The sequence below is a fragment of the Macaca thibetana genome, chromosome 7 (assembly GCF_024542745.1).
Source record: "Macaca thibetana thibetana isolate TM-01 chromosome 7, ASM2454274v1, whole genome shotgun sequence".
NCBI lineage: Eukaryota > Metazoa > Chordata > Mammalia > Primates > Cercopithecidae > Macaca > Macaca thibetana.
The window spans coordinates 49196119-49221111 of NC_065584.1; the positions used below are offsets into that span (position 1 = coordinate 49196119).

The 24993-nt window shown below is 37.4% G+C and overlaps 1 protein-coding gene across 7 annotated transcripts in view; it reads right to left on the reverse strand.

Annotated features, from left to right (window-relative positions):
• Nucleotides 1-5388: 5388 nt before the first annotated feature.
• The window catches only part of KIAA0586 (KIAA0586 ortholog), a 123773-nt gene continuing 104168 nt past the window's right edge, over nucleotides 5389-24993 (reverse strand). For 4 of the 7 annotated variants that reach the window (XM_050799702.1, XM_050799699.1, XM_050799700.1 and 1 more), the window contains 2 exons: nucleotides 13078-13143; nucleotides 5389-5729 (listed from right to left, as the gene is read on the reverse strand). In XM_050799702.1, the coding sequence (XP_050655659.1) occupies nucleotides 5578-5729; nucleotides 13078-13143 (218 nt within the window). In that variant the 3' untranslated portion in view covers nucleotides 5389-5577. Of the gene's footprint in view, nucleotides 5730-13077; nucleotides 13144-24993 lie in introns of those variants that run through there. The other 3 variants (XM_050799703.1, XR_007727671.1, XR_007727670.1) reach the window with 3 other exon arrangements.

Here is a 24993-nt window from a genome sequence, read left to right on the forward strand (position 1 = left end):
CCACAAATATGTCTAGACTCAGTTACTCAGGCTGTTGTTTTAATTACATAGAACTACACACAGTCAATATTTTATCTGGAGAGAAAAGTCAACCCAATCACATTTTTAAATTATCTCGAGTGTCCATGGTACTTTTATAACCTGTCCGACTATTGGCGAATGTGAGCAAAGGAAATAAAAATACTTACCAAGCTTGACAAGCAATCCCATATAACTATCCTGATGATAGAAATACCTCTTATATTACAATTTACATATTTACTCATAATGTAACACCTTGTAAAAAATAGAAAAATGTCCATGCTCAGGAAAAGCAGGATACAAGATGCCAACTCAAATAGTTTGTCATCATAATTCTGGGAAAAAGACATACACTTTTAACTCTTCACATATACATCATATTAATTATGGGGCCAGTGGGCCTGTTCTTTATCTGTGACCTCTATGTATACTGAGAACTACTCCCGGGGAGCATGTATTCCTGGCAGATAGACTCCTTCCCAGCTCCTTTGAAGATCTTAAGTCCTGTTCAGTCTCATCATTTGGGTCTCTTCAGAAGTCTCGTAGGAGTGACCTCCCAGGAGATGGTAGGAGTGTATTGAACTGCTTGAGGATTTTTAACTTTGGTTAGGGGTCCCTGAATTCCAGAGATGTATCAATAACTTATTCCTCACTATGGCTGAAATTATAAATGTGACTACTTATACTATAAAGACCCAGAAAAAGAGCTCCGATTTGCTTGCTGTCTTGGTAATTACTGGGCCATCAAAGCTTTACAATATTTACAGGCCTCATAAAGGGGCATCTGTACTCTGGCTAATATTTCCTATTGTTTCTAGGTAAACACTTCAGGACAAGAAGAAAAAATATTTTAAAAAGATTACAGGCCGGGCGCAGTGGCTCAAGCCTGTAATCCCAGCACTTTGGGAGGCCGAGACGGGTGGATCACGAGGTCAGGAGATCGAGACCATCCTGGCTAACACGGTGAAACCCCGTCTCTACTAAAAATTACAAAAAACTAGCCGGGCGAGATGGCGGGCGCCTGTAGTCCCAGCTACTCGGGAGGATGAGGCAGGAGAATGGCGTAAACCCCGGAGGCGGAGCTTGCAGTGAGCTGAGATCCGGCCACTGCACTCCAGCCCGGGCGACACAGCGAGACTCCGTCTCAAAAAAAAAAAAAAAAAAAAAAAAAAAAAAAAAAGATTACAGACACAGGCTGATGACTCTCAAAGGTTTGACAGTCTACCCCCCATTCTCCTACCTAGGTCAAATAAAAACACTGCCTTCATGAAATTCCCTAAACTATAATGATCAGATTTCTCATTAGAAAGTTTGCTTTTCTCTACTGCATTTCTAATAGTCTTAAAACTACTGTGCAACTGATGTTTAATGATCAAATGATGATTCCATATTAGGGAGAGACAATTTCTTGTGGTTAATCTCTGTCCTCCAGGAGAGGCGTATGACCAAAAGCAGGAATGACATCCTGAGGTGACTGCCCAGCCTCCCCCTCAGGATCCACGCCGCACTGTACACCCCACGTCCTTCATACTTCATGTTTGTTAAACAGATGCACATATGGATGTATGATAGAAAAGAATGCTTCAGTGAGTTTTCTCTTAGTAACAGCACAGAAATATTAAGGACTGTACTCTCCATTATTGTTCAAGTTACTCATATATAAGGAAATACCACAGTATCAGGACATCTTTCAAAAGATAAGTATATTTCAATTATATAATAATAATTTTTTTTTTTTTTGAGAGTCTTGCTCTGTCACCCAGGCTGGAGTGCAGTGGTGCAGCCTCAGCTCACTGCAACCTCCACCTCCTGGGTTCAAGCAATTCTCCTGTCTCAGCCTCCCAAGTAGCTGGGACTACAGGCACATGCCACAACACCTAGCTAACTTTTGTATTTTTGGTAGAGACGGGGTTTCACCATGTTGGCCAGGTTGGCCTCGAACTCCTGACTTCAGGTGACCCACCCACCTCGGCCTCCCAAACTGCTGGGATTACAGACGTGAACCACTGCGCCCAGCCAGTTATAGAATTATTTTTTGATTGGGGGTGGTAATACACTATGAACTTAAAAATGCTACTTTACTTATTTTTAAAATGTTTTGAGTTAATAGAAAAACAATAAAAAATCTAAAGATATATGTTAACATTTTAAAGAGTTATTAAGGAATCAGAAACTTGTAAGTAATAAGAAACATATTGAAATAATCTTCTAAGAATAAAAATATTTATTCAAGATTCTATTAAAGTATACAAAGAGCGAATTTAGGATTTAAACCAAAGGAACATTTTATTTATTTTTTTTTTTTTGAGACAGAGCCTTACTCTGTTGCCCAGGCTGGAGTGAAGTGGTGCAGTCTCAGCTCATTGCCACCTCTGCCTCCTGGGTTGAAGTGATTCTCCTGCCTCAGCCTCCCAAGTAGCTGGGATTACAGGCGCGCACCACCATGCCTGGTTGATTTTTGTATTTTTAGTAGGGACGGCGTTTCACCATGTTGACCAGGCTGGTCTTGAACTCCTGACTTTGGGTGATCTACCTGCCTCAGTCTCCCAAAGTGCTGGGATTACAGGTGTTAGCCACCTGCGCCTAGCAGAAAGGAACATTTTTAACACATGTTAGCCTAGTGTTAAGGCATATTAGCTCAGCGTTGGTTTTTGTTGTTGTTGTTGTTGTTGTTTTGAGACATGGTCTCATTCTGTCACCCAGGCTGGAATGCAGGGGCACAATCACAGCTCACTACAGTCTTGACATCCTGGGCTCAAGCAATCCTCTCACCTCACCCTCTTGAGTAGCTAGGGCTACAGGTGTGTGCAACCATGCCCAGCTAATTTTTTGTATTTTTGGTAGAGATGGGTTTCGCCATGTTGCCCAGGCTGGTCTCAAACTCCTGAGCTCAAGTGATCTGCCCTCAGCCTCCCAAAGTCTTGGGATTACAGGCATGAGCCAGCGTGCCCAGTCATAGCCCAGCAATATTAACAGCCTTGATCTTGATAGTCTACCTCTTAATAGCATGCCTCATAAATAGTTTATTCCAGAAGTTGGAAATTGTAAAATTAAATATAAAATAAAAATTTTAAAGCTTATAAAATCAAAAGTGCCATTTAGTTTGTTTTTACATATATAGTCTTATTCCAAAAGGATTTGAAGTGGTTGGCAGAGGAATGTGTACAGGAGTAACCCTGAACAGAAATAATCCTATAAAGCAAAATACTGATGAATGCTGGGCTTGGTGGCTCACGCCTGTAATCCCAGCACTTTGGGAGGCTGAGGCAGGCAGATCACCTGAGGTTGGGAGTTTGAGACCAGCCTGACCAACACAGAGAAACCACGTCTCTACTAAAAATACAAAATTAACTGGGCGTGGTGGCGCACGCCTGTAATCCCAGCTACTCAGGAGGTGGAAGCAGGAGAATCGCTTGAACCCAGGAGGCAAAGGTTGCGGTGAGCCAAGATTGTGCCATTGCACTCCAGCCTGGGCAACAAGAGCGAAATTCAATCGGACACTAATTTTTTTTTTAAAAAAGCTCAAGTGCACAAGGAGTAGAATAAATCCAAGATTACAATTCTACCCTAAAGTTAGAAAAGGCAGGCTTTCTATGGTTAGAGAGAAAAATCTACCAACACCTTTAAATAAAAAATGCTTTAGCTAAAATAAGATTTTGCTAATATCCTTCCAAGGCAGAAAAAACTATGAAAACCAGAAACCAAGGTTGGGGGTTAGGGTGTCACGTTTAAAATGAAGCAGCACTAGGCAACATTTCACCAGCTTTCACCTTGCCCAGAGACTTGTAGATGAGTATCAAAAACAAATTAAAATCCACAGAGCAGCATTTCTTCCACTTGTTTAAAGGAAACTATTATAAGCAGAACTGTCCAAAGGGCCATATCAAAGAAAATGTGTTCTAAAGTGAAACCTAAAACATTCCAGTAACCAAATACCTGAGAGAAGCTGTGAGGAAGTGCATGTAGAAGGCTGACACATTTCTGATTTTCCACAGATTCTTGCAGCTTCTATGTTCAGTGAGAAAAAAAATCCCCAGGCAATGGCCCCTACTAGAAGTTAAAGGAATTCTAAATTGCTCTTCAGTAATTCTCAGCCTTGAGTGCCCATTAAAATTACCTGAAAAGGTCTTTTTTTTTTTAAATACCAATGCCTGGACCCCATCCAAGATCAATTAAATTGAAATCCCTTGGTACAAGGCCCAGGCATTAGTATTTTTTAAAGCTCCCAGAGGTTCTAATGTGCTGCCAGTGCTGAGACCCACTTAGCAACCTACAAAAAGGCTGAAAAAGTCAAGGATGACTATAATTACTGTGTGTTTGAAATTCAGTTGTGACAGAAAATGATTTTTCCGGGAGGTAAATTTTTTTCACTAGTGCTAGGCTGCCTGTCTTTTCATGCGCTTATACCCTGTACTATACAGTACTGAAATCCCTCAAGATAATAAGAACATCACCATCTAGTGAGCACTTACATGGTATCAAGCACTGTGCTGGGCACTACCCAACCCCATCTCCACACACAATCACTAATGCCCATTATTCTGCAAAAATAAGTATTAAACCCATTAACCTGAAACAGCTGATAAAAAGGGGCTTTGCTGGCCCCTATCACAGAGCAAGGAGTTACAGAAATCGGGATTAGAACCTACATGTATCTGATTACAAAGCAATGCTTTTTATTTTCCTTTAATTTTAGGTATTTATGTTGCAAAAGTTAATAGAGTTACATGTTTCACAGGTTTATAAAGGTTTATGTGGTATACATAAGACATATAAAAATTAATCTCACTGATAATTTTTTTCTATCACAACTGAAGTTCAAATACATAGTAACCGCGATTATCCTTGATTCCTATCATTTAGCCTCTCCTATGACCCAGCCAACAATTCTCCTCCCTGGAGACAAACTTAGCAGTTTCTTGTTTCTATAATACATTTACAAGCAAACAAATGTAAGAATATGTGACATACCATACATCTGAATTCCTCCCCACCCCATTTTAAATAATTTCAACAATTGCATAGTTCACACACTATTTCGCACATGGCTTTTTCACTTTAACAGTGCATCTCAGAGATTATTCCATATCAATACATAAACTTTTTAAAGTCTTTTTTTGTAATACATAGTATCCCATTGTACTGATGTACCACCACTTTAAAACCAGTCTATTATTGATAGACATTTAATTTTTTTCTATTTGCTGTTATAAAAATGTCAGAATGAATAACCTTGAACTACCTAATTTTATAAATACATAGATAATTACACCTATAGATTAAATGCCTAGATGTCAAAAGCCATGCCTTCTCCACTACTCTGTGCTATCTCAGGATTCTAAGAAACAACTCACAGTCAGACTTATGATGACTTATACTTATTTTATTTAAAAACTTTAAATACCCAAATTATGCTTTTCATTTTATTTAAAAAATTGGAAATGTTTTTTTTCAGAATATGCTCAAAAACCGAACAGTCTGAGAGAGGGTTTTAAGCGAAGGTAAAATGACTTTAAAATCAGTGGCATAAACACTGTGCTGGCTGTCCCTTCCCGTTCAGAAGGTATCTGCCCCCGAAGACTCCACGTCCTCCTGCATCGTGCTGATGCTCAGAGACTGAGAGCAATCCTCGAGGTTCACTGAGGGCAGCGTCATGGACACCTTGGCAGGGGGCATCTGTGAAGCGGAGAGTGGCATTGCTTTCCCACCTGCACAAAGGACAAGTTCATTCAGCTCAACATGCATATCCTGAGTATTCACGTGCTTTATACTTTGTGAAATAATATGGCGGGGGGAGGGATGGGGGATGGATTCCAAATAAGTATTGCATATGAGGGAATCTCTTGTCCCAAGGTGCTCGAACTTGTCAGAGAGGTAAAATACACCTTCCTCCTTTCTACCATCACTCCTAATCAGTCAGAGACAACATTTCAAGAGTATATAAACTAAAAGTTGTGATACAAATGATAAATGCTAAGTAAGATCAAGTAGGGTTAAGGGCCTAGTCTCTGAAATCCAGAATTAACTTCTTGCTGGCTGTGTGGCTGTCAGCAAGTTATTTTACCATTCAAAAGTTCAGTTTCCCATATGTTAAATGGGTAATAGTACCTACCTTGCACAGTATAGTGAGGATAAAATAGTGTCAGTGAAGAGCTCAACAACAGAGCTTAGCACTCAGTAAGTGGTCAGAAACTAAGCGCTCCCATTACCACTAAAAGATGGCCATTATTACTACTGTTACCATTAAGTAAATAGCTAGGAGAGCAATAAAACACTATAATAGCCAGAAATTAAAGGTTTGTGGTTAGCACAAGAACGTGTTTTTTGTTTTCTTTTGTTTTTGTTTTTAAAGAGGTAAGACATGAGTCATGTAAAAGGCATTTGAAGTCAAAGGTTGCCAAGGCACTTTGCTCTTCCTCCTATTCCTAAAAAATGGACTCAAGAGCATGCCATTAATAGTGATTTACTGAGTGCCTAAGGGTGTTATGCTATTAGTTAACAGAAGTGATATAAGGTTAGCAATGTCAGAGGAAAAACATACTGCAGTGGTCATCCAAGTATTATTGACACTTGACTTTGGAAAGCGTTTTTCTCTGTAAAATAGACTTCTCTCTCTACTGTAAAGCAAACATTATCTCTACATTTAATGAAATATGAAAAAAAGTTCCCATTCCATGGGTTGAGAGTAATATTATAATGTCTAATATGAAAGCTGGCTGGTGGTAGAGGGCAGGCAGTTTGGGATGAATAATTCATTAATATGTAAAAAATTCAAAGTTGACTACGTTAAGTGTATGTATCTGCCTATACCCGAATTCACCCCTGTAAGTTTAAAGCACAATGCCTAAGAATATAAAGACTGTCAACTTGGTATTATTTGAAACAAACAAACAAAAATGCCCATTTAAAATTTCATGGATTTACCATAGACATAAGAATAATAAATACCTTAACAATAAATTACCTTAAACAATCTAAAAGACATATTTCAGACAAGAAAGAGTCATAGTAATTTTTCTAAAATCCCTTTATGTTTTTCAAGTAGTTTCTACAGTAATAACATAGAATCTTTCATTAAATTTGTATAGGGGCCACAGTACAATTAGACAGTTCTGGAGATTTTAATGATGACTCAATCACAGCTGTCCACGATTAGAATACTTATAAAAGGAAAATTCCTTTCATATAAGGAAATTTAACAAAGACTATTTTAAATACTATACCATTCCTTTTTTGTTACTTGTATCAATTTCATTTTTTTATAAAAAGGGAGAGGAAGATTTGGCATCATTACAGCAATATCACAAACTATAATACCATAGTATTTAAAAAGAAAGCAAGTTTTATGTGAATTTAAATAGAATAAATATTTTAAATAGGAAAAGACTTTAGTCTTTTCAGTTTGTCAGGATATAATAAAAATGAAATGAATAGACACTAAAAACTATTTTTTTTAATCTTTTTTTTTTTTTTTTGAGACAGGTTCTTGCTCTGTCACCTAGGCTGGAGTGCAGTGGCATGATCATGGCTCACTGCAGCTTCAACCTTGCAGGCTCAAGTGATCCTTCCACCTCAGCCTCACAAGTAGTTAGGACCATAGGTATGCACCACCATGCCTGGTTAATTTAAAAAAATTTTTTGTAAAGGGAGGGTCTCCCTATGTTGCCCTGGCTGGTCTTAAACTCCTTTGTCTCAAACTCCTTGGTCTCAAGTGATCCCCCTTCTTCAGCCCCTCAAAGTGCTGACATTACAGATGTGAGTCACCATGCCTGGCCTTAAAAATGTATATAGGACATAAGCATTAATAATATATAATATTTAAATATTCTTATATTTTACAAAGCCATGATGCAGAATACACAAAATAACTCAGGGAAGCAGCCAATATCAGAGCTCACCTCATCAATAAAGTAAAAACTAACACTGGATATAACTAAGTTCTAGAGCAAATTAATTTTCCACTCATACAAACAACTTAATGTTACCTTCTAATTATTATTAAGAAAAACTCCATTCCTTGAGTTATGCATCTGCCAAAAACAACAGTGATACCAAATACTCTTTTCTCTGTTATTTAATTTCACAAAACCACTTTGTATATACCTTCTTTTTCTACTTTGTGCATGAAATTACTGATTAAATTGCTCAATGCTGTAACTAGAGCTATAACTTTTTAGGGTGGGGGGATCTCCTAGAAGTTTCCAAGTCTCAAGGAACATACTGAATTCAATCACTATAAGCATTTCTTGCAATTATTGCCTTATATTTGTATAACAATTCAAATTTTGTAAATACATTTTCCCCATCATATAATCTGATCCTAACAGTAAATCTGGGAAACAGACAAGGCAATTGAGGCCCAGAGACGTTAAGGTGGGCTTCTCCAAAAGCATATATGCACTAACTAAACATCTATATGAATCTTCTGCATGTATGGAGCTAAGAGCATATGCAGATGAAGAAGACAGAGTCCTCATCCTCAAGAAGTTCATCACCTAGTAGGGGAGATAAACATGTATAGGAATCCTTAGTTTAAAGGAAGTGGAAGGTAGCCATTGAGTTGGGTCTGAAAAGATGGTGGGAAGGCAATGAAGGAAACAAGAACAACAAAATAAAGTCAAGATAAAGTTAACGTGTTAAGGGAACTCTGAGTATTCTGATATCAAATATTGTTCAGATAGGAGGAATGGTGAGATGAGGCTATAACGCAAGGCCAGGGCCAAGTCCTGTAAAAGCAGTAAGGAGTCACAAAAGATTTTGAACAGAGGAATAATTTGAGCAAATGTATGGTCTAATATCCACCATCTACCAGGAACTTAAACAAATTTATAAGAGAAAAACAACCCCAAAGGACACGGACACTTTTCAAAAGAAGACATACATGAAGCCAGCAAGCATATGAATAAAAGCTTAATATCATTGCTCATTAGAGAAATGCAAATCAAAACCACAATGAGATACCATCTCATACCAGTCAGAATGGGTATTATTAAAAGGCCAAAAAATAATAGATGCTGGTGAGATTGCAGAGAAAAGGGAACACTCATTCACTTGGTAGGAGTGTAAATTAGTTCAACCATTATGGAAAGTAATATGATGTATTCCTCAAGGAGCTAAAAGCAGAACTACCATTCGACCCAGCAATTCCATTACTGGGTTTATACCCAGAGGAATATAAATCAGTCAAACATAAAGACACATATACGCAAATGTTCACTGCAGCACTATTCACAACAGCAAAGGCACGGAATCAACCTAAATGCCCCTGAATGACAAACTGGATAAAGAAAATGTGGTACATATATACCATGGAATACCATGCAGCCATAAAAAAGAACAAGATCATGTCTTTTGCAGGAACATGGATAAAGCTGGAAGCTATCATCCTTAGCAAACTAATACAGGAATAGAAAACCAAATACTGCACGTTCTCACTCATAAGTGGGAGCTAAATGATGAGAACTCATGAACACAAAGAAGGAAACAACAAACACTGGGATCTACTTGAGGTTGGAGGGTAAGAGGAAGAAGAGGAGCAGAAAAAATAACTATTGGGTACTAAGCTTAATACCTGGGTGATGGAATAATCTGTATGACAAACCCCCGTGGCCCAAGTTTACCTATACAGGAAACCTTCTTCACATGTACCCCCAAACCCAAAATAAAAGTTAAAAAAAAAGGTAAAAAATCATACTAATAGCTGTGTGGAAGATAAAGAGAGAGGAGACGGATCTATAAAAATAGTCCATGGAAGAACTAATGGTCCTCAGCAGTGGAAATAGGGTCAAGATATTTTGGATGGAGACTTAGTACTTATAAAGAACCAAGTTTCACTCTGAAATGACAGATTTGGTTGACTGACTAGGCAGTAGTAAGAACGCCAACAAACTTGGGAGCAGGGATGAAGTTTTAAGAACACGTCTCTTTATGGCAGGTCAAGAGTAGGGTCCAAATCAGGTCACTTAGGAACGGCCCCACCCAGACTGCTGGTGTGAGGCTTCTGTGTGGGAAGGAGTAAAAGGCAGAGGGGATTAAGAGAATGGATTCTGGAACAGGGCAGAGCCGAACTCATTCATCCATCCAACAGATATCAATTGTGCACCTACTATGTGCCTGGTACTGTTCTAGACTCTGGAGAATACAGCAGTGAAGAAAACAAAGGGTCCAACCTCACCGGCCACACATTCTGTTGGGTTTAGGGGATGAATGACAAGTAAGGAAATAAACATCAAATATAACAGGAAGTGATAAGTACTGTAAAGAAAAATAGGTAAAAGGTAAGAGGGATAGAAAATAATAAGAGACTGAAAAAGTTATGTAACTTCTCTGAACTCCAGTTTTCTCAACTATAAAAAAAATATGAGTACCAACTTCAGAGGTTTTTATGAGGATTCAGCGAGATAATACATTACAAAGTGTTTGTATAGTGCTGGAACATAGAAAGCACTCAAACAGATCAGCTCTTACTTTTATGGAATTGGAAGCCACTATCTAAAAGGCAATGAGGCTCAGGGTGGGCTGCAAATGGTACTCTGCTTTAGAAGGAGGAATAAGAATGTTTCATTGAAATACAATTAAGAAAAAAAAAAGGGAGTGGGGAAAGAGAGAGTGCACTCTGGGAGGCCTCCAAATAGTTATGCTACTTTAAACTCTAGTTAACTGTGTTTTAATCAAGAAGTTATAGCAATACAATGTACCGTCTTATATAAAGGTATTTGCTAATGTACATTTTGGGAATTTTTTTTTTTTGAGATGGAATATCGCTCTGTCACCCAGGCTGGAGTGCAATGGCGTGATCTCGGCTCACTGCAACCTCCACCTCCCAGGTTCAAGCGATTCTCCTGCCTCAGTCTCCTGAGTAACTTGGATTACTGGCATGCGCCACCGCACCTGGCTAACAACACCATGTTGTTCAGGCTGGTGTCAAACTCCTGACCCTGTGATCCACCCACCTCGGCCTCCCAAAGTGCTGGGATTACAGGTGTGAGCCACTGCGCCTGGCCGAAATCTTTTTATTTAAAGTATTCATTTACACAAGCTAAATCACAGTTTTAGAATTTTGTAAGAGAACTCTTTAGACTGGGAATATTTAAAAAAGCATCACTTAGATTACTGTGAGCCGGCGAAAAGGTAAATTCATAAAAAAATTTAAATTTTTTTAAAGAAAAGATGTAACATTTTAATAAATCACCATGAAAGCAAATATAAATCTTCTACCTCTATTAAATATAGTTTGATGCTTTTCAGGTTTGACTTTTTAAATTTGCACAGTCAAGTCATTACTCTATGATGTAATTGTTTCAACAGCTGTTTTCAGGTCTATAAAAAAGACTATTCCTTGATTCCATGGGTTTGCAGTATGTCATTTAACCTGGCATGCATTTAAGTGGGGCATGCCATGGAGTCAGACCATGCATTAGAAGCTTCCTGAGACATAATACACGTTTTTGACATTTGAAATTCCATTTTTTTGCTTTAAAAATATTTAAAATTCATAACAAAATTTTATATTTTCTGGTTTTGGATGTCAGATTTATAAAACTAAGTAAAAGAAAAACTATAATTGATTCTAAGTAATAAGTTATGTAATGAATGGTAGGATTCCATTCTCTGAATTGTTTTTCCAGTGATAGTGGTGAAATATTAGTTCCTCTCCTGTTAATTGTGGCTGTCTTATTCTGATTGCAGCACTTACCAGACTGCACTGTAATTATTTATGGATCTGTCATTTCTACCAGACAATGCATTCCTTAAGAGCATGCGAAGTCTCTGGAACTGACAGTCTTTGTGTTCTGAGTGACTAGTACAGCAGGTACACAATAAGTATCTGTGACCTTATCACCTTGTATTATTGTTACTAACTTGTAAGTCTGTTGTTTCTGTTAAAGATGTGCTCCACTAGGACAGTGACTTTGTCTGATTTATCTCTGCATCCTACAAAGCCTCAGCATGATGCTGGGCAAATAGCGGACCCTGAAATCACTGCTGAACCAAATTGATTTGTTTCTACCTAGAGAGTCTGTGGTTTCTCTTTGCTAACAGCTTGCTTAGATTCACGCTGACCAGATCTTGTCTTTAAAATCAGCCCTGAGTTCCAGCAATGCAGTTGCTTCCCAGCTGTCTGTGAAAATGTCATAGTATTTCAGCTGTGTTTTATTGAGTTCTTGAAGCATTTTTCCTGTCCACCCCGGGCTCATTCACTCTTGCTCCAATCCCTGCGTAAGCAGCTGCTAAACTATCCTGCTGTATTCAATTCTCCTCACATACTTAACCCAGTCGTACAGATTTGCAACATCATAGTCCCAGTGTCTGAGAATAAATGAAAGTCATGATGAAGAAGGTGCCTTATCATTTGATGTTAAGTATAGTATGCAATATTTTATTCACTTCTGCTTTCCAGAATTAGTCACTATTAAACATTTCTTTCCTTACTCATGTTTTAGAAAGGGTAACTTAAAATGTTACAATGATCTTATCCCAAAATATCTTTTAGGCATATGAATCCTATTACTTTTTTTGTTTTTCAAATGAGTTGACAAATGCTTATTTTAAAATTTATAATTTAAGGTAAAAACAAAGCAGTTCTTATAGGAAGAATAAATGTTCCGACACCTGTAAAAACAACTCCAATTCTTTTTCCTCTAAAAAGCAATCGTTAATGTGAAAGGTCTGTTTCTTCTTATGCCAGGTTCCAGCTGCTTCACTTTGTTTAAAATGACTTCAAAGTTTAAACACTGTCCTGTCCCAACAAATAACCTCCCCCAGCTGGAATTATCTCGAGTCCTATCCTTAGTGCGCTGAATACCACACCTGCGGCCTTTTAATTCATCATTTTATAAACTTTCCAAAGCCAAAAGATAGGTTTTTTTTCCTGTCCCCTAACTTACACCTTTTGGAGAGCTGAGTTTATAACCTGGGGTGAATTTACAGATATTACAGAAGAATTAAAAATTGCTATTAGTATTTCTACTGTGTTATTATGAGAGAAAGAATCGTAAGGCAATGAAAAAATCTGAACAGCTCCAAGTTCAAGAACTTTTAAAGTAAAACTCTTACCTGTAAATACACATGTGAGGTACGGATTGAGCTCATTTTGTGTCTGATCCATATCACCTGGTGAAACTACAGAAAAATTTATTTTTTCAGAAGAAAATCAGTTAAGCATAGAAATAATCATGATTCATTCCTATTCACTAAAAGAACACAAACCAAATGCACTCCCACCGTTATTCTCATAAAACCAGGTAAACAGAAGTTTGATCTAGTGGCCTTAATGTAAGGAAGGAAGTTAAACAGCTGAATTTTAATGACTATCAATAGAAAATACTGTAATGGATTATTGTCTTTATGCATCACAGATGAGAAGGGGGGAAGCAAAGGGTCATGAGAAAATCTGAAATTTGTATTAAATAAAGGAAATTCATGGGCCATTTCTTTCAAGGTGAAAAGTTTTCACAGATTCTCTTACGTAAGAATTTAATAATTACAAAAAGAGGTTTAGAATCTCCCTTCTTCCTAGGCCAGCCTGGAGCATATTACTCAATGCAATCATAGGAAACAACCCATAAAGCTGTCAGGGAGCACAGAAGAGCAATACACTATTATACCAAAGCAAATTGCTAGTACTGAGATAAAATAGGCTGAGGTTTTACTCTTTTTTTATGGCCAGAGAGTCGGAAAGTTAACTGAGCGAAACCTATAGCACATATAAGTCTCAGGCCAAAAAGATACCCTGGATACCAAGGGCACGGCTCTGTTTTGAGGCTGTTAATCTGTGCTGTGAAGTATAGTCAATTAACAACCTTCTATAACTTATTTCAAACAAATTCTTGGGGTAGGGTGATATGAAAAAAATTATAACGTTGTATAATCAGTATTTCTTTTCTAATTTTCTATAAGATAAAAATCAGTTATCTCTTAAGCTTCATTTATTTCACAACAATTTCAGGTGGTACATGTACACAATAGAGTGTTATTCAGCCATAAAAAAGGATGAGATCCTGTCTTTTGCAACAATATGGATAGAACCGGAGGTCATTATGTTAGTGAAATAAGCCAGACACAGAAAGACAAACTTTGAAGGTTCTCATTTATTTGTGGGAACTAAAAAATAAAAACAGGCCGGGTGAGGTGGCTCATGCCTGTAATCCAAGCACTTTGGGAGTTTGAGACGGGTGGATCACTTGAGTTTAGGAGTTCAAGACCAGCCTGGGCAACACGGTGAGACCCAGTCTCTACAAAAAATACAAGAAGTAGATAGGTGTGGTGGCTTGCGCCTGTAGACCCAGCTACTTGGGAGGCTGAGGTGGGAGGATGGCTTGAGTCTAGGAGGCAGAGGTTGCAGTGAGCCAAGATGGTGCCACTGCACACCAGCCTGGATGACAGAGCCAGACTGGAAAAAGAAAAGAGAAGAGAGGACAGGACAGGAGAGGGGAGGGGAGAGGAGGGGAGGGGAGAGGAGAAGAGAAAGAAGAGAAGAGAAGAGAAGAGAAGAGAAGAGAAGAGAAGAGAAGAGAAGAGAAGAGAGAAGAGAAGAAACAATTTAACTCATGGAGATAGGCAGTAGAAGGATGGTTACCACAGGCTGGGAATGGTAGTGAGAGTGGGAGGGAAGTGGCAATGGTTAATGGGTTTAAAAAAAAAAAAAAGAATGAATTTGGCCCAGTAATTTGCTAGCACAACAGGGTGACTATAATAAAAAATAATTTAATTGCACATTTTAAAATAACTGAGTATAATTGGATTGTTTGTAACACAAAGGAGATGCATACTCCATTTACCCTGATGTGATTATTACATGCTGCACGCCTGTATCAAAATATCTCATGTAACCCATAAATACATATACCTACTGTGTACTCACAAAAATTAAAAATTAAAACAAAATTACACTAAAAATTAAAAAAAAATTGGGTGGATTTTCATAAGAAGGTATTTAAATGAGTAAATTTATAAGCATTCCACATTTCATTATGCTGGGCCATACATGCTCACTGGAGATAAACATTCATGTTAAACTATTATTGTTATACTGTAGAAAACTTACATAGTTTTATAAGGACAAGAGTGTGGACAAACACAAGTTACATATATTTGATATCCACAAATAGACCAAAATTGAACATACAACCAAAAATACAGGTTTTGTTTGTTTGTTTTTTAAATAAATGGGGTCTCATTCTGTTACCCAGGCTGGAGTGCAATGGTACAATCATAGCTCACCGCAGCCTTGACCTTCTGGGCTCAAGGGATCCTGCCATCCTGCCACCTCAGTCTTCCTAGTAGCTAGAACTACAGGTGTCTGTCACCATGCCCAGCTTAACTACGATATGATTTAAAAAAATCTTTAAATGTATTAAAAGTGCTCACTATGGGCCGGGCGTGGTGGCTCACAAGGTCAGGAGATCGAGACCATCCTGACTAACATGGTGAAACCCCGTCTTTACTAAAAATACAAAAAATTAGCCGGCCGTGGTGGCGGGTGCCTGTAGTCCCAGCCACTCGGGAGGCTGAGGCAGGAGAATGGCGTGAACCTGGGAGGCTTAGCTTGCAGTGAGCCAAGATTGCAACCACTGTACTCCAGCATAGGCGACAGAGCGAGACTCCCTCTCAAAAAAAAAAAGTGCTTACTATGATGTTAACATTTAAATGCTATCTGTGTTCACTTCTCACTCTGTTTCTAAATTTCCAAGAGTTAGAGAGGGAGAGAAACTATTACTGCTTGGTCCCTCCAGTTTAATAGAGCTCCCTTTCAAATTCTACAAAGAACAAACAGTATAAACATGAAAACAAAGGTATCAATACCACCCCAGAGATCCCTTCCATTGAAGAACCACTTGTTTATAGAAAGAATATTACCTACCTAATTGCATTTATAAAGGATTTTAGCAGAGTATGCCACATAAAGGAAGGGTACATAAATGGTAACTATGACATAAACAAACTCTCCTCAGTCAAAACTGGGGGAGAATCTTGACTTCTGCAGTGATAACTCTTAACAGTTAAAAAAAACAAGGCACTATCACAATATCAGAGTTGACCACTTTTATTCTTAGAACAAGTAGTGGCTTCATAATTCTCTCTTGTTGATTTACGGGGTTTACTGGAAGGGTGAGTATTGTGCTCTGCAGTTGATGATTAAAGTAGCAAACATGGTCTACAACTAGATCAATACAACTTGAAAACTGCTTCTCAAGTTTGTTTGTTCTTACAATTCTTTATCCTGCTGATCAAAACTGAAAAAAAACACATAATACTGGTATTGAAGTCAAAAGAAGAGAAGGAAAAATTTGGAATTATTTGATCTATAAATTTCCATTAACATTTCTATGGAAATTTTGAATGAGCAATGCTGACTAGAAATTGAGTTATATATTAACTATAAATATAATTGATATTTTTATCTTTACCACTAAAAGCTGACTTGTTAACTGTTACTTAAATGTTTGAAGATACTACAAAATAAAGAACAAGTGATCTTAGATTTGGAAATAGAATTCCAGCCTGGAAAAGCAGGAATACTGGCTGAAAAACCTTTAATTGAAGGCACACAGTGGGTACTGGGATTGCACTACTTGTACTTACTGTGCCTTTTCCAAATACTCCCCCTTATTTCAATATTTTAGCTTTTTATTTCAAATAATCATTCAAAATATTATTGCTATATCTGGTGCCAATTGAAAGTAAGCCATGTTATAGTTAGTGTAGAAGCTTTTCAAAAATTAGTATTTTTCAAGGAATACTACACAGCCATAAAAAAGAATGAAATCATGTCCTTTCCAGAAACATAGATGGAGCTTGGAGGCCACTAACCTAAGTGAACTAACTGAGAAGCAGAAAATCCATTACCACATATTCTCACTTGTAAGTGGGAGCTAAATAATGGATACACATGGACATATGGATGGAAATAACAGACAATGAAAACTCCAAAAGGTGGGGAAGAGGGGGCAGGGTTGAAAAATAACCTATCAAGTACAATGTTACTATTTGAGTAATGGGTACATTAGAATGGGTACAATCCCCACAAGTAAGCAATATACCAATATATCCATGCAATAAACATGCACATGTACCCCCTGAATCTAGAATAAAATAACATTTGTAAAAATTGGTATTTTTAAAAAATAGAAATTTGGGCTTTATAATAGTTATACTCTTATATTAAAAAAAATTATTGTGGGCTTGAAAGCTTACCTTCTGACTCTTTAATGCTATTTTCAGTAAGAGTCACTGGTATAGCAATACTTACATCTGTAAATCTTTATAGTATTATTTTAAACAAATTCTTTATGGATTATCTAAGAAAACAGCATAAAACTATAGGGCTGTTAACGGCAAAACAAGGATATAAAGATAAAGCCCCCCAAAATGTGAATTTTTTAACCCACAAAACAACACAAATTTTTAAAGGGATGATGTCCAGAATTTAAAACAAAACCTAATAAGGAGACATCTAAAATTAGTAACAGTCAGAATAGCTGCATTTTTATACTAATTTGAGTTCACTAAAAAAAAAATTAAAAATCCAATAAATTATTAGGGTACTTAAAAATATATAAAAAGAAGTTAGTACTTGTTAAATAACCTGGCCATATCCTCCAAATTAAGTTACTCATTGGCTCTAGTAGGTATACCAACTCTCTTAAATAATAGCATTTTCAGAAATAGGATCCTGGCAGCATAAAAGTATATATCCCACTGCCAAGAAGTTGACAGTTAATTCAGAAAATAGATGACCCACCTATCCTGAATGCAAATCACAATTAAGTGAGTAATGTACATTCAATTATTAAAGCTCATTAAAAGGCATTTAAGTACTTGACTGTATTCCTGTTGGTGTTATGACAGAGAGAGTGCTTGCCTTTTAGGGGCAAGAATGTCTAGAGGGACATTCCAGCATTAAAATTTGGTTGAGAACTGAGAGACTCTATGTTTTAATAGACAACTTTATCTACAACTCACTTCCTGTTAGTTGAACAGCCTGTGAAACAGCTACTAAAACAAATTCCTCTCAGATCATTCTTTATAAAAGCATGCCATAATAGTTTAAAAACTAAAAGAACCTTAAAAACTACAATAGGTTTGCCTGGTGAAAGAAGCCATACATACCGTATGATTTCATTTATGTGAAGTGCAAACAAGGAAGCTAAGCTAGGTTGTTAGAATAGTGGCTTTACGCTTGTGGGAGTGCAGACTGTGGCTGGGGTGAAAGGAAGCATGAGGGCCTTTGGGGTTTGGCAGTGTTCAATTTCTTGAGCTGGATACTGCTTGCACAAGTGTACTGTATTTGTGAAAATTCTTTGAGCTGTACACTTATGATATGTGTACTTTTCTGAATGTATACTATTCTTCCATAAAAAAGTGAAAATGGAAAAAACCAATAGGGTAGTTTCAGCAATTAAAAGGTGATACCTTTGTAGTTTTAAAACTTTTTTCCAATGATAAAATTAAGCCAAATTACTGACATTACTAGGTAACCTTTAATATCAAATAGTTACACTAAGTCAGAGGCCGTGCTGCTGACTACAAAGATGAATTCCTTTCTGTTTTTTCTCTTGAAACCTTGAAATACCAGTGCACTGAAATTATTCAGAAGCGGAAGGTGAGATTTTGTGGTTGCTGTAGTTTAACTCTCACAGGGCTTACTATCTAGGATACTTCATGCTCTATGAGAATCAGCCACTTGATTTAATTGAAAGCACAAACTATAATCCAGTTTTAACTAATCTTGACAGCATTTAAAAAATCTTAATACATTGTAAATTCACATTTAATTCCTTTCTTTGGTACAAAAGAAGTTTGCTGTTTCAGTTTATGTCTATTAAGCAATAAATCATAACTACACTTAAACTCGACCATAGCTTTGTCAGTAATAATGCCCATAATTCTAATACATGTATATGACACCAGGCCACAGACTGTTAGAGAAGGCCACTATGTAACATTCTTATCATGACATCTGATAATTACCAAAGCTGACGGCAAAGTAACTCCCTAATATTTACTAAACAGTTTGAAGCTAAGTGCCTCTATATCTACACACAGAAAATCTACTTTCTGAGATGGAAACCCTTCCGAAATATGAAGACTTCTCTCAAATTATGGCTTGTGATTATCACTAAAAATACACGGTACTATCTGTGTAGCCTTGACAGTGGGTTTTGACATCTCTAGCCATTCCTAACTAAATATGGAAACAAAAATTAAATGTGACATAGTGACCAGTTCATTTCCCTAAGGCCAGACCTGCTAACTTTTGAAAGAGTGAAAGAATGAAAAATGAGCTTTCAAATACAGGAAGCCACTAGAAAATAGGAACACCACCATTCCACATCCTAAAATAAGAGCTTTAAAGATTTTCTGTTGAATAGCAAGTTTCGGGGCAAGGGGGAGAGAGGGAGAGGGTGGGTTTCTGCTCACTGTACACACGACACCAGTGGGAATAAGGGCCAGTCCAAGTTCTACGTTACCATTACTCTGGGTAATAGTTCCAAGCTGTGAGGCACAGCTGTATAGGCCCTGCCAGCAAGGCCATCGCAGCAGTGCTTTGATAGCGTGGGGCCCCGAAGTGTCAGGATATAGAGAAGGCAGCAGTTGTTGGCTGTGAAAACAGTCTGATACAAACCAGATGGGAACTTACTAGATGGGCAACACAAAGGAAAACAATTGGCTCATTCAACAAAGTCAGGCCCCTGCCCCAGAGAATTCACAGAAGACAATAACAGTCACCCAGAGTTGATGCAAACAAGAAACAGCCATGTGGTTACAGTTTAAAGAACTGTTTTTCCTTAGACTAAACAAAGTTTTGATTTCTAATTCTTGTACTCATTAATTGAAGTTTGGTGTACAGGTCTTTTTGCCAAAGATAAATATTTCATTTCTTTTGTGACACCGATAGAAACTAATTTTGCACTGCTTCCTCTAAAGTGCTATGAACATAAGCTAAGCTATTTCAGGAAACTGGCAAATTTAGAAAATGATTGATCATGCTGACACAATAATTAGAAAATATCCAACATATTATTTCCAGGACTTCCTAAGTCCTAGTTTGTGTAATGTAGGCAGAATGACACAAAAGGCAGTAATCGCGAGGCTCTCAGAACTGTATTTCTATATAAATTGTTTTTTATGACTTCATTAGATGGTACAGTATTACTGCAATTATATTCCCAAGAAAAAAGTGCTCCTATTTTCCATAGCCTCTGTGAGGCTTATCACACAAAAAGGTTCCTGACCATTCTGAGCTGGCAAGTGTAACAAAGACTAACAATTAGATTTTAAGACACATTTTAGCAATAACATTTTACTGAAAGACTTTTGTGGGTATATATTCCATAACAGAGTAACTTGTTTTACCATTTTAACAGATAGCAAATAGCATTTGAGCTTAAAATAATTCACAAGTAATTGCATTTCTTCTTACTAGAAACCCAAGAGTAATTTTGACCTCTGTATTTACTGCAATTAAAAAGTATACCCAAGAAAGTCTTAAATTTGGAATCACCATTTTTAGGTCAAGGATAAGGAGTCCATCAGGGACACTCTGAAAATAATGAGGTGTATTACACAGCATTTGTCATGCACATATTTAAAAAAATTTGTAATTATATAAAACAGTGATCCTGTTTTATTTTGCTTTTATAGTAATAATAATAAATAGATTTCTTAAAAGACATATTTTCTGAAAATGATGGAGTTGGTTTCATTTCATTTTCATCTGTGGAACTGTAAAAATTACTATGGTATATGAGATATAAGACTTGGGTTTCCCAGTCTGCACATGCAGGATTGCCCAGATTATTCCCATTGGCTACTCCCATCCTAAAAGCTGAGCCTGAACACAAGGACCCTTTCCTGTTTCATTAAGTCTTTCATCCTGTGCAAGGTAATTCTGAAGTAAGCCAGTGAAACAGAAGTGAAGTAACAATTTGGTATGTAGTTTGATGCCATCTTAAGTATTATCAGCCATAGGTACTTACCTCCTCTTCTCTGCTGCATACACATACCTGTTCATGCATACTTTTTCTTTTTTTTTATTACACATTAAGTTATGGGATACATGTGCAGAACGTGCAGGTTTGTTACATAGGTATACACGTGCCATGGTGGTTTGCTGTACCCATCAACCCATCATCTACATTAGGTATTTCTCCTAATGCTATCACTCCCCTAGCCCCCACCACCCAACAGGCCCTGGTGTGATGTTCACTTCTCTGTGTCCAAGTGTTCTCACTGTTCAACTCCCACTTATGAGTGAGAACATGAAGTGTTTGGTTTCCTGTTCCTGTGTTAGTTTGCTGAGAATGATGGTTTCCAGCTTCATTCATGTCCCTGCAAAGCACATATACTCATCCTTTTTTATGGCTGCATAGTATTCCATGGTGTATATGTACCACATTTTCTTTATCCAGTCAATCACTGATGGACATCTGGGTTGGTTCCAGGTCTTTACTACAGTGAATAGTGCTGCAATAAACATTCATGTGCATGTGTCTTTATAGTAGAATGATTTATAATCCTTTGGGTATATACCCAGTAATGGGATTGCTGGGTCAAATGGTATTTCTGGTTCTAGATCCTTGAGGAATTGCCACAATGTCTGTTACAGTGTTCTTCTACAATGTCTTTACATTCCTACCAACAGTGTAAAAGCATTCCCATATCTCCACATCCTCTCCAGCATCTGTTGTTTCCTGACTTTTTAATGATCGCCATTCTAACTGGCGTGAGATGGTATCTCATTGTGGTTTTGATTTGCATTTCTCTAATGACCAGTGATGATGAGCCTTTTTTCATATCTTTGTTGGCCACAAAAATGTCTTCTTTTGAGAAGTGTCTGTTTATATTCTTTGCCCACTTTTTGATGGGGTTTTTTCTTGTAAATTTGTTTAAGTTCCTTGTAGATTATAGATACTAGTCCTTTGTCAGATGGATAGATTGCAAAAATTTTCTCCCATTCTGTACGTTGCCTGTTCACTCTGATGATAGTTTGTTTTGCTATGCAGAAGTTCTTTAGTTTAATTAGATCCCATTTGTCTATTTTGGCTTTTGTTGCCATTGCTTTTGGTGTTTTAGTCATGAAGTCTTTGCCCATGCCTATGTCCTGAATGGTATTGCCTAGGTTTTCTTCTAGGGTTTTTAATGGTTTTAGGTCTTATGTTTAAGTCTTTAATCCATCTTGAGTTAATTTTTGTATAAGGTGTAAGGAAGGGGTTCAGTTTTAGTTTTCTGCATATGGCTAGCCAGTTTTCCCAACACCATTTATTAAATAGGGAATCCTTTCCCCATTGCTTGTTTTTGTCAGGTTTGTCAAAGATCAGATGGCTGTAGATGTGTGGTGTTATTTCTGAGGCCTCTGTTCTGTTCCATTGGTCTATATATCTGTTTTGGTACCAGTACCATGCTATTTTGGTTACTGTAGCCTTGTAGTATAGTTTGAAGTCAGGTAGCATGATGCCTCCAGCTTTGTTCTTTTTGCTTAGGAGTGTCTTGGCTATAAGGGCTCTTTTTTAGGTTCCATATGAAATTTAAAGTAGTTTTTTCTAATTCTGTGAAGAAAGTCAATGGTAGCTTGATGGGGATAGCACTGAATCTATAAATTACTTTGGGCAGCATGGTCTTTTTCACAATATTGATTCTTCCTATCCATGAGCATGGAATGTTTTTCCATTTGTTTGTGTCCTCTCTTATTTCCTTCAGCAGTGGTTTGTAGTTCTCCTTGAAAAGGTCCTTCAAATCCCTTGTAAGTTGTATTCCTAGGTATCTTATTCTCTTTATAGCAATTGTGGATGGGAGTTCACTCACGATTTCGCTCTCTGTTTGTCTATTATTGGCATATAGGAATGCTTGTGATTTTTGCATATTGATTTTGTATCCTGAGACTTTGCTGAAGTTGCTTATCAGCTTAAGGAGATTTTGGGCTGAGATGACGGGGTTTTCTAAATATACAATCATGTCATCTGCAAACAGAGACAATTAGACTTCCTCCCTTCCTATTTGAATACTCTTTATTTCTCTCTTGCCTGACTGCCTTGGCCAGAACTTCCAATAGTATGTTGAATAGGAGTGGTGAGAGAGGACATCCTTGTCTTGTGCCAGTTTTCAAAGTGAATGCTTCCAGCTTTTGCCCATACAGTATGATATTGTCTGTGGGTTTGTCATAAATAGCTCTTACTATTTTGAGATATATTTCATCAATACCTAGTTTATTGAGAGTTTTTAGCATGAAGAGGTGAATTTTATCGAAGGCCTTTTCTGCATCTATTGAGATAATCATGTGGTTTTTGTTATTGGTTCTGTTTATGTGATGGATTACGTTTACTGATTTGTGTATGTTGAACCAGCCTTGCACCCCAGGGATGAAGCTGACTTGATCGTGGCAGATAAGCTTTTTGATGTGCTGCTGGATTTGGTTTGCCAGTATTTTATTGAGAATTTTCGCACTGATGTTCATCAGGGATGCTGGCCTGAAATTTTCTTTTTTTGTTGTGTCTCTGCCTGGTTTTGGTATCAGGATGATGCTGGCCTCATAAAGTGAGTTAGGGAGCAGTCCCTCTTTTCCTATTCCTTGGAATAGTTTCAGAAGGAATGGCAGCAGCTCCTCTTTGTATCTCTGGTAGAATTTCGCCTGTGAATCCATCTGGTCCTGGGCTTTTTTTGGTTGTTAGGGCTATTAATTACTGCTTCAATTTCAGAACTTGTTATTGGTCTATTCAGGGATTTGACTTCTTCCTGGTTTAGTCTTGGGAGGGTGTATGTGTCCAGGAGTTTATCCATTTCTTCTAGATTTTCTAGTTTATTTGCATAGAGGTGTTTATAGTATTCTCTGATGGTGGTTTGTATTTTTGTGAAATCAGTGATGATATCCCCTTTATCATTTTTTTATTATGTCTATTTGATTCTTCTCTCTTTTCTTCTTTATTAGTCTAACTAGTGGTCTATCCATTTTGTTGATCTTTTCGAAAAACCAGCTCCTGCATTCATTGATTTTTTGAAGGGTTTTGTGTGTCTCTATTTCCTTCAGTTCAGTTCTGATCTTAGTTATTTCTTGTCTTCTGCTAGCTTTTGAATTTGTTTGCTCTTGCTTCTCTAGTTCTTTTAATTGAGATGTTAGGGTGTCGATTTTAGATCTTTTGCACTTTCTCCCGTGGGCATTTAGTGCTATAAATTTCCCTCTACATACTGCTTTAACTGTGTCCCAGAGATTCTGGTATGTTGTGTCTTTGTTCTCATTGGTTTCAAAGCACTTATTTATTTCTGCCTTAATTTCATTATTTACCTAGTAGTTATTCAGGAGCAGGTTGTTCAGTTTCCATGTAGTTGTGCAGTTTTGCATGAGTTTGTTAATCCTGAGTTCTAGTTTGATTGCACTGTGATCTGAGAGACTGTTATTTCTGTTCTTTTGCATTTGCTGAGGAGTGTTTTACTTCCAATTATGTGGTCAATTTTAGAATAAGTGTGATGTGGTGCTAAGAAGAATGTATATTCTGTTAATTTGGGGTGGAGAGTTCTGTAGACGTCCATTAGGCCTGCTTGGTACAGAGCTGAGTTCAAGTCCTGATTATCCTTGTTAATTTTCTGTCTCATTGTTCTGTCTAATATTGACAGCAGGGAGTTAAAGTCTCCCACTATTATTGTGTGGGAGTCTAAGTCCCTTTGTAGGTCTCTAAGAACTTGCTTTATGAATCTGGGTGCTCCCGTATTGGGTGCATATACATTTAGGATAGTTAGCTCTTCTTGTTGCATTGATCCCTTTACCATTACGTAATGCCCTTGTCTTTTTTTTATCTTTGTTGGTTTAAAGTCTGTTTTATCAGAGACTAGGATTGCATCCCCTGCTTTTTTTGCTTTCCCTTTGCATGGTAAATATTCCTCCATCCCTTTATTTTGAACCTATGTGTGTCTTTGCTTGTGAGATGGGTCTCCTGAATACAGCACACTGATGGGTCTTGACTCATTATCCTATTTGCC